Genomic DNA, 14,302 nt, shown 5'->3' with positions numbered 1-14,302 from the left:
GATAAATATCAGCAGCCATAACATTATGCGGCGTTGTAGAACGCATCGGATAGGGTTTGAGGGCGGAGCTCAACTGCTTTGAGGCTGAACAACTTTAAACGCGACCTTAACCTCTCCCAGCCCAGATATACTTATCATTTAACTGGGATTAAAGAATCTGCTTTACCCGCAGTGCTGTGAGGTGTGTACGCACGGGAACGCAACGCGCTCTGCGAACCCTACAGAACTATTAAAGTGTTTATCGTCTATACCGTAAATTAAATAATCGCATTAGCAGGAGGGTGGAATCCTGGGGGCGGCCTCTCAGCATCTGCGAGAGTAAACGAGTGTTTCCGGAAACCGCTAACCTTTCACCCGGCCCAGTACTCTTCCCAGGAAGCTGAGTCCGCATATTTTACAGATGTAAATCGGCCGGAGACGTTTCCTGTTAGCCCCGCGCGTCTCCGGGTCCTCAGAAGTCCGACATTGTGAAATTCTTTAATCCGCCGAACTCTAGGACCACTCCCTGCGGTTCGCAGCCAGACCGGCGGACAGCTCCGCCCAGCTGTCATTGTTGCAGCATCATTGGTTTGAGGGTCTCCAGCGGACAGCACAGTAAGCCAATGGGAAGTCGTCTTTCTCCGGCGGCCGAGCTACGTGAGCCAGTCAGACCCGGGTTTGGAGTTTAACTCTTTAGAGATGGGTTCGCCGTGCGTGGCAAAGTTGTAGTGAATGTGCCACGTCTGCTAGGATCAGGGAATCATGAACGTGCCAGAGGCCGTTGTCCTTAAGCCTTCAACTATATTCCTAGCTCTATGAAGTGGGGGGTCCTTTCTCTGTTTTTGTGGGAACTTCTTTCCAGCTCCAGCAACATGAGGCTTTTCTTGTGCAACGCGGTGTTGACGCTGTTGGTCACTTCTTTGAGCGGGGCTCTGATCCCTGAACCAGAAGTGAAAATTGAGGTGCTCCAGAAACCTTTCATCTGCCATCGCAAGACCAAAGGGGGGGATTTGATGTTGGTCCACTATGAAGGTTACTTAGAAAAGGATGGCTCCTTATTTCACTCCACGTAAGTAATTGTACCCTGAAGGCGAAGTAGTGAAGAACCCACCCACCTATGCCAGACCTCGGGCAGGAGAGGTAGCCTGCACCAAGTTTCACCTCTCTCATAAAAAAAAAAAAAAAAAAAAAAGGCAATATATTATTTTCTTCTTTGGGAAAGGAAATTGTTTAACCACAATCTTATATAACGGGGCCTGTGAAGTTCTTATTGGAAACGTGGTAAGGATAAGGGGTTAATTTTTTATTATAAAAATTCGCGCTAGAATCTTTGAAATACTGCAGAAACATCTAGATGTATAGTTAGGCGGTACGTAGAAAAAAAAAAGGAATTCTTATTTTTCATACTTCATTCCCCGAGAGAAAAAGGTCTCAATTCCATTTTTTATTTGGTGTAAGTGAAATTTACTTAAAACTTTACACAGCGACTTCATGAGACGCATACACAATCATTAATTTGCTTGTTGTAGGGTATGCTAATCCAGTCCATTGGTCTATTTAATCTTTGTACTTACAGATAACATTTTGGTCAAGGCACAGTACCATGATTTGTTTCATTATTTGTTTCTTTCTAGAAATTCAAAGACTTCATTGATGGGTGTGGGTGTGGTTATGGAAGATTAATCCAATACCTACAGTGAAGGATTTTCAGGTGGTTACACTATCATTATTTCTGTTCTATAAACAAAGAAATTGCAACATGGAAAAGTTTTACAAGTGTACTGATTTCTAATTAAGCATTGATTCTCTTCATTCCATTCCAAAAGTGTTTATTGAGCATTTCTTTTATGTTAGGCCTTGTGCTTGATACTAGGGAGATTAAAATATTTTTGCTTCTCCATCCTTGTCCATTCATTTATCTGTCCATCTAACAAACCCTTGTTGAGTGGCCACAAGTCAGGCCTTGAGGATGCAAAGATGATTAAGAGTGGATCCTTGTCCTTCAGCAGAACATCATCTACAGAGGGGAGGAAGACAAGTCAGTAACTCATGCTATATAGTACAGAATGTTCAGATGTTCACAAGGCATAATGGAGCCTTATTTATGATCTGAGAGGTGGACAAAGAGAAAGACTTTTCAGAGACCATAACTGAGATGGGCCTTGAAAGATGGGTGGAAGATTCCTTCCGGTGGAGATTGGGGGAAGAGAGGACATGCCAGGTAGAGAATGGCATGAACTAAAGAAGTGCAACTTTGTGGCCCTTCCTGGATCTGATTTTTGATGACCTGCCATCATTGAGCATTCAGTCCTGGTCTGTCTTTAGAGAAGTGAATGGAACCCTTCTTTGAACTCTGTTAGCCCTTCTAAAACTTTCCAAAACAGTGGCTTGCCATAGAATTCGCAATACCTCTGTCTTCTCATCCACAAAGCCAGTACCATAGTGAATGTTAATATTAAAACAATATTAAGGTTTGTGTTTTAAATTTTCAATCACATCTTTATTTTTAGTTCGATGTTGACACAGCCTGATTTCTTTCAGGTCTCAGAACTTATGTGGACTTTGATGGTAGCCATAGGACATTATTTAGCAGTTTGCCACTAAAGTTATAGTATCCGATGAGGGGACTGTTGTCATGTGGCTTCAGTGTAAATGGTCAGGAACTGCTCACCCTGAGCATTGTGACCATCAAATGGTCCACCGTAAAGCACATTTGCCATTTCTAGAACTATAGCCTTGTGGTAAATAGCTTAAATCCTTTAGCTGTGAAAATAAATGTGTTCAAACTGTAGTCAGCGCTGGGTGGCAGATTTTCTTCCTACTTTATTCTTTTCTAGCCTTCCCAAGTGTTCTACCATTGGCAGTTTGTTTCTCTAGTAATGGGGGGAAATTAAGGAAAAGAGGAAGTAATGGCCTTTACCTGGATTTAGTAACTAACCTTGGTGCCCATGAAACCTAGCAGCATCGTTTCTTGTTCTCACCTCTAAGATATCTTTGAGAACACTTTCCTTATTACACTGAAGGGAGCTATTTGGGGCTCAGGTCCTGCTCAGCCCACAAGCCCCCTAGCAGCTTGCCAGCTGGTTTCTTAGGCTGGCCTCTCTCCAGCTCATAAGCCAGGATACTTTGACTCTTTCATTCTCCCTCAGTCTTTGAGGGACCACTCCTCCAGGCTTCCCTGCAGAGCCCCACAGAAGATGCCTGCAGCCAGCATCTAGGGGTTCAGGGTTGAAGAACAGCCTTTTCCATCTATCAGAGCCATCACCAGGCTGTACATCAGGACAGTTTGTGGATAAGCTATAAGGTACTGTGCTCCTGACTCTCCAGTGTCCATGTGGGTATGAACCCATGTGTCTTGGCAGTAAATTCTCCTTAGCTTCTCATCTTCCTTCCCCAACTCTCCCATTTTCCATTATTTTTCCCTCTTCTGCCCCCTTGCAATTTTCCTGGGACAGCATCCCTGTGGTTAAGACCTTAAACTTTGGAATTGGATTATATTCTGGCACACTTCAGTTTCTTCCTCTGTACAATGGGGGGGCGGGATAATGGTACTTACTTCCTATGGTCATTGTTAGAGTTAAAAGAAGCAAAGCATTTAGGGTAATACCTGGTACACAAAAAAATCACAAATAGTTATTAACTGTTTTATTATTATTCCCTCTGCCCTTCTCTGTCTGAGTCAATTGTGTGAAATTTGTATCAAGAAATATGGGCAGTGAATTACAAAATTGACTTGGTTTTTGTGTATGTGTATAACTGTTTTTGTTAATTTCCAAATTTAATCACTTATGGGTAGAAAAAATATATACCAGCAATAAATAAAGTTTCTAAACAGTTCTAATGTGGGTTTTTATTTTTTTTCTGTTGTAGTCACAAACATAACAATGGTCAGCCCATTTGGTTTACCTTGGGCATCTTGGAGGCTCTCAAAGGTTGGGACCAGGGCTTGAAGGGAATGTGTGTAGGAGAGAAGAGAAAGCTCACCATTCCTCCTGCCCTGGGCTATGGAAAAGAAGGAAAAGGTAATAACAATTCTACCTTTTTACTATAGCATTGGAGTTCTTCTCTGGATTAGGAGACTGAAATCAAAGTAACTACTATATGGGGTTTTTTCCCCCTAAAAGTAAGTAGAGGATGTGTGTTTTTTTTTGGATGTGTGATTGTGTCTTGATTATCATTTGAAATGGTCAAATTAAAGCCATTATATCTTAATAGTCAATTGAGTTAATGATAAAAAGTTCTGGAACCTTCAACTCTATCATTAACAATTAACCACCATATTAACCCCAATAATGGTTTGTTTGTTTTTTTAAATTATGGCACAGTACCCATAACGTAATGTTTACTATTTTAACCATTTTTTAAGTGTACGGGTCAGTGACACTATGAACGTTCACATGGTTGTACAAGCATCACCACTATCCACTTCCAGAACTTCTTCATCCTTTCCAGCTGAAACTCATCAACTTATTTTGACAATGCAAAAAGAAAGATTATTCAACAGACATGTTTTGATGAGTTGAACATGTAAAATGTAGATGGTTAAGGTATTGAATGAGGGTTACATGTGGACTGCTGGTGACTTACAACTGAAGTTTTATACAACAAAGGTTTTTGGGGTTTTTTGGAAGTTGTTTTCACTCTTGTTTTAAAGTTGTTTTGTAACTTTTTAAACATTCATTTATAAAAACTAATGGAGTGCGGGAGCACCTGGGTGGCTCAGAGGGTTAAGCCTCTGCCTTTGGCTCAGGTCATGATCTTAGGGTCCTGGGATTGAGCCTTGCATCAGGCTCTCTGCTCAGTGGAGAGCCTGCTTCCCTCTCTCTCTCTCTCTACCTGCCTCTCTGCCTACTTGTGATATCTCTCTCTCTGTCAAATAAATAAAATCTTAAAAAAAAAAAAAGAAAAAGAATGGAGTGACATAGAATGAGTTTAATAAAACAGAAGCAAATGGGCTAGCTTATTCCAGGAGATTTTGTGCTAGTTTGTTGCCAGGCAGGCATGCACGCTCATGGTTGGTATGGGAAGCCGTGCGGCTTTCCAAAGGGCTATTTACAAGAGGCCAGAGGATGTTTTCTGTATAGGATATGCACATGTCCTGTATTTCCTCTCTAGTTTTGTTTTTTTTTTTAAATTTATTTATTTGACAAACAGAGATAGGCAAAGAGGTTTGACAGAACTTCTTTTTTTTTTTTTTTTCTTTTTAAGATTTTTTTTTTTTTTAATTTATTTATCCTCTCTAGTTTAGCCTAAGGAAATAATCAGGTGTCAGGAGAAAGATTCATGAACGGTGATGTCCAGTACTACATTGTTTCTAATAGCAAAAATACCTGGAAACAACTTCAGTGGATAATGGGAAGGCTTTAGCTAAATAAAATAGGGCCCAGTTATTTTAAAATGGCATTTCAAAGATTAAAAAATATATATATCCAAGTGTGTATGATATAATGTTATATGTAAAAGTGGAAAGTAAAGCTGTAGTATATGCAAGAGTAAGTATTAAGAAAAAGTATATACACATATAAGTGAATCACAAGGAAATAATTAAGAATGGTGACAGTGGATGGCTGGGAATTATTTTTATTTCTGGTTCTGTCTCTCCCAAATTGCCTACAATGGGAATGTATTACATAATGAAGGAAAAAATATTTTTTAAAGGATTTATCTGTTTTAGGGAGAGAGAGAGTACACATGCATGAATGAGTAGGGGGAGGGGCAGAGGGAGAGAATCTCAAGCAGACTCCCAAAGGAGCATGGAGCCCTCCCCAGGAGTTGATCTCATGCCCCAGGAGATCATGACCTGAGCCAAAACCAAGAATGAGACTCTTAGTGGACTGAACCACCCAGGTGCCCCCCCGCAAATAATATTGAGTAGTCATCAGATCCAGACAGGGAACCACTCTGATTCTATAGAATCAGATTTTATAGAATCACTGTGATTCTACAGAATGCACAGTATCCTTAGGTCTAAGCTTAACCATTCACAAAGTGAGAATCCTAGCCCCAGTTTCCTGAGAAGAAAGTAAGTGCCATCTGTGAAGCATTGTATGTTCTAAAATGGAACTTGCTATATAAATCTTATGCACAGAATGGAATTTACTAACCAAATTCAATTCTTATTTTAATAATCTCTTTAGAGAAGAAAATCAAGTATCTAGAAAATGTTTCTCTGATGTTCAGATGTATTCTTTTACCTTCCCGCTGTATCTTTACTGTCTCACCTTTAATGTAGAGGTAGTAGTAGTCCATTATTCTTCCTCCATACTGTCTATAACTCAGTTTTACTTTATAACAGGTAGAGATCTAAATTTGAGTCATTTCCTCCAAACTGAGAGCCGTGAAACTAACTGTGCTAATATGTTTTTAACACTAATTTTGTCGTCCTTTGGTACCATGTTTGCATGCCTCTGGAAAGACACCAGTTTTTTCAACGACCTAGTATATGCCCCTTCTCTGTCTAGATCTGGAATGGTAAGCTTGGGCACACAGTGTAAGTTTTGTTCTCTTTAATACTTAACAAACCATCTTTCATAAAAATATGTGGGATTTGGGTGGGTGAGTGGAGGGGGACTAAGAAATATTTGTAATGTTTACCCAGACCTGTATGTTAAATATAGTTGTAAGGAAATAAGTTGAAAAAAATTGTTTGTATTTCCCAGAAAGTTTTTTTTTTTTTTTTTAAGGTCCCTGGGACTTTAACAAAGCTCTTTTCATTTTTAAAGATTTTTATCTCCCTTCTCAGAAATCTGTTTTAATTTCTTCTCTAATGAAATTTCTTCAAAATAGGTATAATGTTCTATATCAGAGGGGATGTTGCCTAACTTTCTGAAATTGTTGAAACTTTCTGTATTGTTTTTAAGCCTGTAGGAGAATTCTGTCTTATTAATATATACTGACAGTTCACTATTTATCAAGTATTATGCTAAATATTTTGCATGGATTTATCTTCCTTCATCCTCCCAACAGATTCTGCATTTTTCAGATGAGGAAATAGGCTTAAACCAGGGCTGGAGTAAGCTTTAATACCTAGTGTGACACCAGTTCTCACTCAGCTAGATACTGCCTCCCAGTGGTCAAAATGGCAGGACGGTATATTCTAGGTCAGGACTTTTGGTGACCCTCAAATTAGTAACACTTGTACTATAATTAACTCTGAATTATCTAAAGCCCTTTAAGTCATTCTTGCATGTAATATGTAATATATTAATTATATTTGAAACAATACCAGGCCACTGGGTATATCTGTACGTATGTGTATGTTTGTGTGCACAACACAATTTGTAATTGCAAAGTCAGAAACAGACTGCTTTTGATCTACTACTTCGGATTATTCCTTCTCTATTCTATTTACTTGAGTAAAATATAATTATAAAATAATTTATTGTGATAATGTTAGGAAGGCTCTTCATTTAATTCAATCAAAAGAATATTTTTCAGTGTCATAAGTTTTCTGTCATAAAAGCTCTGAGATTGTTTAAATAAAAGTTAACCTCCCTCTCTTCTCATGTCAGGTAAAATTCCCCCAGAGAGTACACTGATATTCAACATCGATCTCCTGGAGATTCGGAATGGACCAAGATCCCATGAGTCATTCCAAGAAATGGATCTTAATGATGACTGGAAACTCTCTAAAGCTGAGGTGATCTTTCCTTCCTCATATTCCTTTCTTTCTTTGTTTCTTTCTTTCTTCTCACTTTTTAAAAAATATATATATATATTTTTTTTAAAGATTTTATTTATTTATTTGAGAGAGAGAGACAGTGAGAGAGAGCATGAGAGGGGAGAAGGTCAGAGAGCGAAGCAGACTCCCCGTGGAGCTGGGAGCCTGATGTGGGACTTGATCCCGGGACTCCAGGATCACGCCCTGAGCCGAAGGCAGTCGTCCAACCAACTGCGCCACCCAGGCGTCCCTAAAAAATATATTTTTAATGAAAATTTATTTTTACTTGGATAAAATATTTACAAGCTTTTTAAAAATACTAATGCTTTGAATGTTGGCGCTTTTTTTTAAATAGGAAATCCTTGTTTTTGTTTGTTTGTTTGTTTGGTTGGTTGGTTGGTTTTTTCCACCCTTTTCTGTGCATGTGGACATTTCAGGGACGACAACTCCTCTGGTAAAGGGTCCAGGAAGCCATACAGTGGTTGGGGAGGGTTTGAATCAGGCAGACCCAGTGAGAGTCCCCATTCCACCACTCAGAGCAACAACAGAATCACAGATCCCCCGAGTTACATTTCCTCACCTGAAAATACTTACTTCTAACAGCTATTTATGGATTAAAGGAGATAATGTATAGGAAAGTACCTTCTTGCCTTCTTATTCTCGAAACAATACTGGGAAGTAGGGAGGATAGGAATAAGTCTCACTGAAAATCTGAACACCAGAGTGCATAGGGATTAGTGACTGACCCAGGGCTGTGCAGAGTAGGGGAAATCCTTGTTTTGCAGAGAAATATATTGAGACTTAGGAAACATCATTCATTGTTTTGCCACCACCTGCCCTCATCCATACCATATTTAAGGTTCACTGTATCTTGCACTCACCCTGAGTTTTTGAAAGATCCGTTTTGCTAAGACAATTCCCATTTTGGAATTGCTATATAAGAAACATAGATGTCATGAGAAATATCTCATGTTGATGGTTTCTGTTTAGAACTATAAACTGGCTGTTAAATGTACTTGTAATTTCCTAGCAATTAACCGCAAACAACCCACATGCTGTTTTGTTCTGGTTCACACCTGGAAGAACCAGACCTTTCTCAGCTCCCTCTTAATCCTGATATCTGAGTAAGGAGAAAGCAAGACGTCTTCTAACATTTATTTGGGCTTTTGCAGCCATTTTTACACATACCTGCCTTGGTCTGGCAGCTGTGGGGAAAGAAGTGGAGGTAGACATCTGCTCTGTGTTTTTTTGTTTTTTTTTTTAAGATTTATTTTATTTATTTATTTGACAGACAGAGATCAGAAGTTGGCGAGAGGCAGGCAGAGAGAGAGGAGGAAGCAGGCTTCCCACAGAGAGCCCCATGCGGGGCTTGATCCCAGGACCCTGGGATCATGACTCGAGCTGAAGGCAGTGGCTTAATCCACTGAGCCACCCAGGCACCCCTGATCTGTGTTTTTCTGCTTGCTCATGTTCTCCATCTTCCCTTCGCTGGTCAGAAATCAGGTCCCTTTTTATGTTTTGATCAATTTCCCTCTAATGGCCAGGAAATGATTAAGTCTTAAATAAGTATTGTTGTTAGGAACTCACAGAGTAATGAGGTACAGTAACTCAATTTATAACATATCATATTATTACCAGTCATAGGACTTTTTGATGTCCAAGATAAATTTTAATTACCTTTCATTAAAAAAAATCTTAAATATGCTGTGAAGTGTGTAAACCTCGCAATTCACAGACCTGTACCCCTGGGGCTAAAAATACGTTGTATGTTACAAGAAAATTTAAAAATTTAGAAAAAAAATGGCGAAAATAATCTTAAATATACAACACATTCACATGGTTCAAAAAAAAATCTATCCAATTAAAAAAGGTGTTTAGGGGCGCCTGGGTGGCTCAGTGGGTTAAGCCACTGCCTTCGGCTCAGGTCATGATCTCAGGGTCCTGGGATCGAGCTCCACATTGGGATCTCTGCTCAGTAGGACGCCTGCTTCCTCCTCTCTCTCTCTCTGCCTGCCTCTCTGCCTACTTGTGATCTCTGTCTGTCAAATAAATAAATAAAATCTTAAAAAAAAAAGGTGTTTATTAGGAAGTCTTTCTCCCACCCACATCCTATTCTATTGTGTGATCTTTCCCCTTCTGCATGCAGTTTTATTGGGTTCTAATGTATCTTTCTAGTGTTTATGCAAATATAAACAAACATGAATACATTTTCCTATTTCCCCTTTTCTTACACAAAAAGTAGCACGATATACATAATATTTGGCATCTTACTTTATTTGCAGTGAATCCTAGAGATATATTCTATATTAATCCATGTAGCTTTACTCATCCTTTTTTTTTTTTTTGCAACTTCATTAAATCTCCTGAATCTTAAAAGTAAATGTATGTCATATGTTTATATATTGGCCGTAAGGGGGGAAGGATTTGAAATTACTTATCTAACAGAAGGAGTCCTAGAGATCTGATGAAAAATGAAAATGCAGGTTGAACTGCATTATGGTGAATCTAGTGAGTAATTAAGAGCAGCATTATGTTTATATCCTTAAATGTCTGAACGAGAGTGGAAAATTTTAATCTAAGCACTCAAAAGGCTGGATTTTGCTTTAATTTCTGAGATTGGAAGGTCATAAGGCATGATCATAGTCAGGTCCACAACATGTACTATTAGCAAACACTTACTTAAATTAAAAATGCTGTTAAGAGAGGGGGGGAGGCAAGTGGGGGATGGGTGAAATAACTGAAGGGGGTTAAAAATACACTTACCATGGTGAGCACTGAGTGATGTATAGAATTATTGAATCACTCACTATATTGTACATCTGAAACTAAGTAACACTGTATGTTATACTGGATTTTTTGTAAATAATAATATTTTTTTTAAAAATTCTAAAAAATAACTTTAAAAAATGTCCTTTAATCTTTAATCCTTTAATCATATTTTAGTAGAAATATCTGTAATTCTGACCCTGGTTAGAAAATGAGATCTGGATAATTCAATGGAGTGAAAGACCACAGCCTTTCAAATGCTTGGCTTTATTTAGACTCTGATTAAGAATAGATAATATGCTTTCCCTGGGTGTTTTTCAGATAATAATAAGCCTTATCTTTGCCTCTGAGCAATATTCTGTGTCTCTACTGTAACACTATAGCAACAGTTTTTAAGGGGAGAAAATTCCTTATAATTCTTTTACTGTCATTAGAAATATATGGTAGCTGTTCAGTCATTGTTATATATAATCAAATGAACTACCAGTCCACTCTGATATTAACTGGCTTGATGTGGGTATCTTATGAATTAGAATTATTAATGAGACCCATTATTTTGTAGGTGAAAGTGTATTTAAAGAAGGAGTTTGAAAAGCATGGTGCAGTGGTGAATGAAAGTCATCATGATGTTTTGGTGGAGGATATTTTTGATAAAGAAGATGAAGACAAAGATGGATTTATATCTGCCAGAGAATTTACATATAAACATGATGAGTTATAGAGATACATGTGCCCATTTTATATGGCATGCATCCTTAAAGACAGGACAACCATTTTTTCTTAAAATGTCTTACTTTTATATAATGTGCTGTTCTTGTTCTGTTGTTTATTTTTATATATTTTTCTGACTATTATTTGAAGAAGCCTTTAAGATTCCTAAGTGCCCATTTCTTTCTGGTGAGTTATTGGGAAGAAAAAATTAATTTGTCTTTAATAGAAGACTTCTGGACCATTTTCCACTTTCACACATGAAGCCTTCTGTTTTACTTATTTACTTGTAATTTTAAAATAGCGCAGCTGGGAGCATGTCCAACATAAGACCAGGTTGTAGCACGAATTAGCTCCCCCTATCTACTTCCCTCTATTTTCTCCAAGTTAGACACTAACATTTGAAAAGCCATGTGCAATATCCAGGGCTTACTATTTTCATGTTATAATGAAACAGTGTGTCTGTGACTGCCTTTGAGTCTGCTTACCCAAAGAGGAAATGGTTGTTGAGCTGGCCTTGTTAGAAGTTAGTGCTCTACTGAGGAGATGTGCAATGCTGAAGTGAGTAACAAAGTTAATGACTTATAAATATGTATACATTGAAACCTTCTACGCAGGACTTAGCTGTATAAGGTTCCATTCCTATAGACTGATAACCTATAATGGTTGATAGGACAAATTATTTATGTCTGGTTCTTTGTATTAATGTGTCAAAATTTTGTAACTGAGGAAGAGTATGTTTAGTTAGTGTTTAGTTTTTAAGTCTAGCCAATGACCTTTCCTGATTTACTAATGAATAAAGTCTGTAACTAGTGTATTATACTACAATAACATTATATCATGAGGGAGATTTATTTCCCTCCTGATATTTCCCATTTCTGCTTACAAAAATATGACACACTCCCACAGCAGCTACTAGTGCATAGAAATCTGTCCTGGGTCAAAAAATGGATGATTTTCTAATTTTACCTGAAATTAGCTTTTATTCTTATTACTTAGAAAAAGCCTCCAAATCTTCATTTACTAAGAATAGTTCTTTATTGTTTATAAAGTGATCTCAAGTGCATTGTTGTCTTTGATTTTAGTTGTTCTGAAGCCTATGAACAAAGCTGGTGGATCTTAGTGTACCTATTTAATAGATGAGGAAGTTATTCTTCCAGGAGATTGGTTGTTTTGCCTGAGGTCAACAGCTAACTTGTGCAACAAGATTGCAGTCCCCAAGTTCAGTATCTTATATTGCCCTCCTTTGACTTCACTGGGCCTCATTTTCTCTTCAATTTGTACTCCCAACAGTCGGTGCTGTTTTTTGTCTTTGGGTCCTTATCCTTTGAAGATGGTTTACTGGCTGTTTTGGGTGCTTTTGAATTCTCCCTCTAATCTAGAACTGGCTCTGGGTTCATTGTTGGGGTTAGCACTGAATTGCCTCAAAAACCCTGTACTGTGAGAGGGTCGAGATATGTGTCTTAGTTCTTTCATTCTTGTTTACCTCTAGGTTTTTTGTTTGTTTGTTTTATTTTTTTAGAGAATTATAAATAATTATTATATCATATATACAGGCTATTTTCACTAGTTGTATATTGCATTTTCCTCACTAAAACATAAAGGTCTTGGGAAGAGCATATATAACACCTTTTTCTGATGAAATCAGCTATATGTAGAAAACTCTTAAATTGTCACCGCTGTTTTCCTCAACCTGGAGGAGTTAGGAACCACAGTACTGAAAGCCTTATGCTGTGTTCATTGGGAAGGAACAAGCTTGTCAAGAGGTGCTACCTTGTATAGACATTATTGGTTGAGCAGGAAAAGTAAAAATAATTTTCATTATTTGGGCAGCATATTTCTTTATCTCATGTGAATTTACATTTATTCCCATCTAAATATGTAGTCACAAGTATGAAATGAAAACATACAAATAAGTTACCATGCTTTTAAGTATCTGCCTTTGGTTTAGCTGCAACTTTGTGTCTTTCCATTCACCGGAATAATCAGACATGAATGGCAACCTCACTTGTAATATAATTTGACTCATTAGTATTGCTAGATGTGGGCGCCTGGGTGGCTCAGTGGGTTAAGCCGCTGCCTTCGGCTCAGGTCATGGTCTCAGGGTCCTGGGATCGAGTCCCGCATTGGGCTCTCTGCTCAGCAGGGAGCCTGCTTCCCTCTCTCTCTCTCTCTGCCTGCCTCTCTGACTACTTGTGATTTCTCTCTGTCAAATAAATAAATAAAATCTTTAAAAAAAAAAAAGAAGAAGAAAAAAAGTATTGCTAGATGTGTCCTATTTAAATTTATATGACTATGTTATATTTTCAAAATAAACTTTATTTGGGGAATAATTGGTTTTGTGAAAAATTCTTCAAGTACCTGTTTCCTCAGCAGCTTTACTGATGTTCCTAACATTGTTCTAAGGTTTTTTGTTTGTTTGTTTTTTTAATTGTGTTATGTTAGTCACCATACAGTACATCATTAGTTTTTGATGTAGTGTTCCATGATTCATTGTTAGCGTATAACACACAGTGCTCCATGCAATCTCTGCCCTCCTTATATCCATCACTAGACTCACCCATCCCCCTGCCCCCCACCCTGAAATCTTCAGGTTGCTTCCTGGAGTCCATAGTCTCTCATGGCTTGTCTCCCACTCTGATTTCTCTTTCTTCATTTTTCCCTTCTCCTAATGTCCTCCATGCTATTCCATATGTTCCACAAATAAGTGAAATCGTATGATAATTGACTTTCTCTGTTTGACTTATTTCACTTAGCAAAGTCTCCTCCAGTCCCATCCACATTGATGCAAAACTTGGGAATTCATCCTTTCTGATGGCTGAGTAATATTCCATTGTGTATGTGGACCATATCTTTATCCATTCATCTGTTGAAGGGCATCTTGGCTCTTTCCACATTTTAGCTATTGTGGACACTGCTACTGTGAACATTGGGATGCATATGGCCCTTCTTTTCACTACATCTGTATCTTTGGAGTAAATAACCAGCAGTACAATTGCTGGGTCATAGGGTAGCTCTATTTTTAATTTTTTGAGAAAATCCCACACTGTTTTTTTTTCCAAAGTGGCTGCACCAATTTGCATTCCCACCAACAGCATAAGAGGGTTCCCTTTTTTCTACAATTTCTCCAACATTTGTTGTTTCTTGCCCTGTTGATTTTTGCCATTCAGACTGGTGTAAGGTGGTATC

General features: G+C 38.1%; 1 protein-coding gene across 1 annotated transcript; it reads left to right on the top strand.

The window, feature by feature from the left end:
- The first annotated feature begins 682 nt into the window (after positions 1 to 682).
- Positions 683 to 12,168, top strand: FKBP14 (FKBP prolyl isomerase 14). The gene is made up of 4 exons (XM_044246306.1): positions 683 to 1,048; positions 3,850 to 4,001; positions 7,491 to 7,618; positions 10,968 to 12,168. The coding sequence occupies exons 1-4, from the start codon at positions 795 to 797 to the stop codon at positions 11,124 to 11,126; spliced, it is 693 nt and encodes a 230-aa protein (XP_044102241.1). The 5' UTR covers positions 683 to 794; the 3' UTR covers positions 11,127 to 12,168.
- The last annotated feature ends 2,134 nt before the right edge of the window (positions 12,169 to 14,302 follow it).

This window comes from Neovison vison, chromosome 4, assembly GCF_020171115.1.
Source record: "Neovison vison isolate M4711 chromosome 4, ASM_NN_V1, whole genome shotgun sequence".
In the NCBI taxonomy this organism is placed as follows: Eukaryota; Metazoa; Chordata; class Mammalia; order Carnivora; family Mustelidae; genus Neogale; species Neogale vison.
The sequence above is the reverse complement of the archived record's forward strand: the minus strand, read 5'-3'. Positions and strand labels throughout refer to the sequence as shown.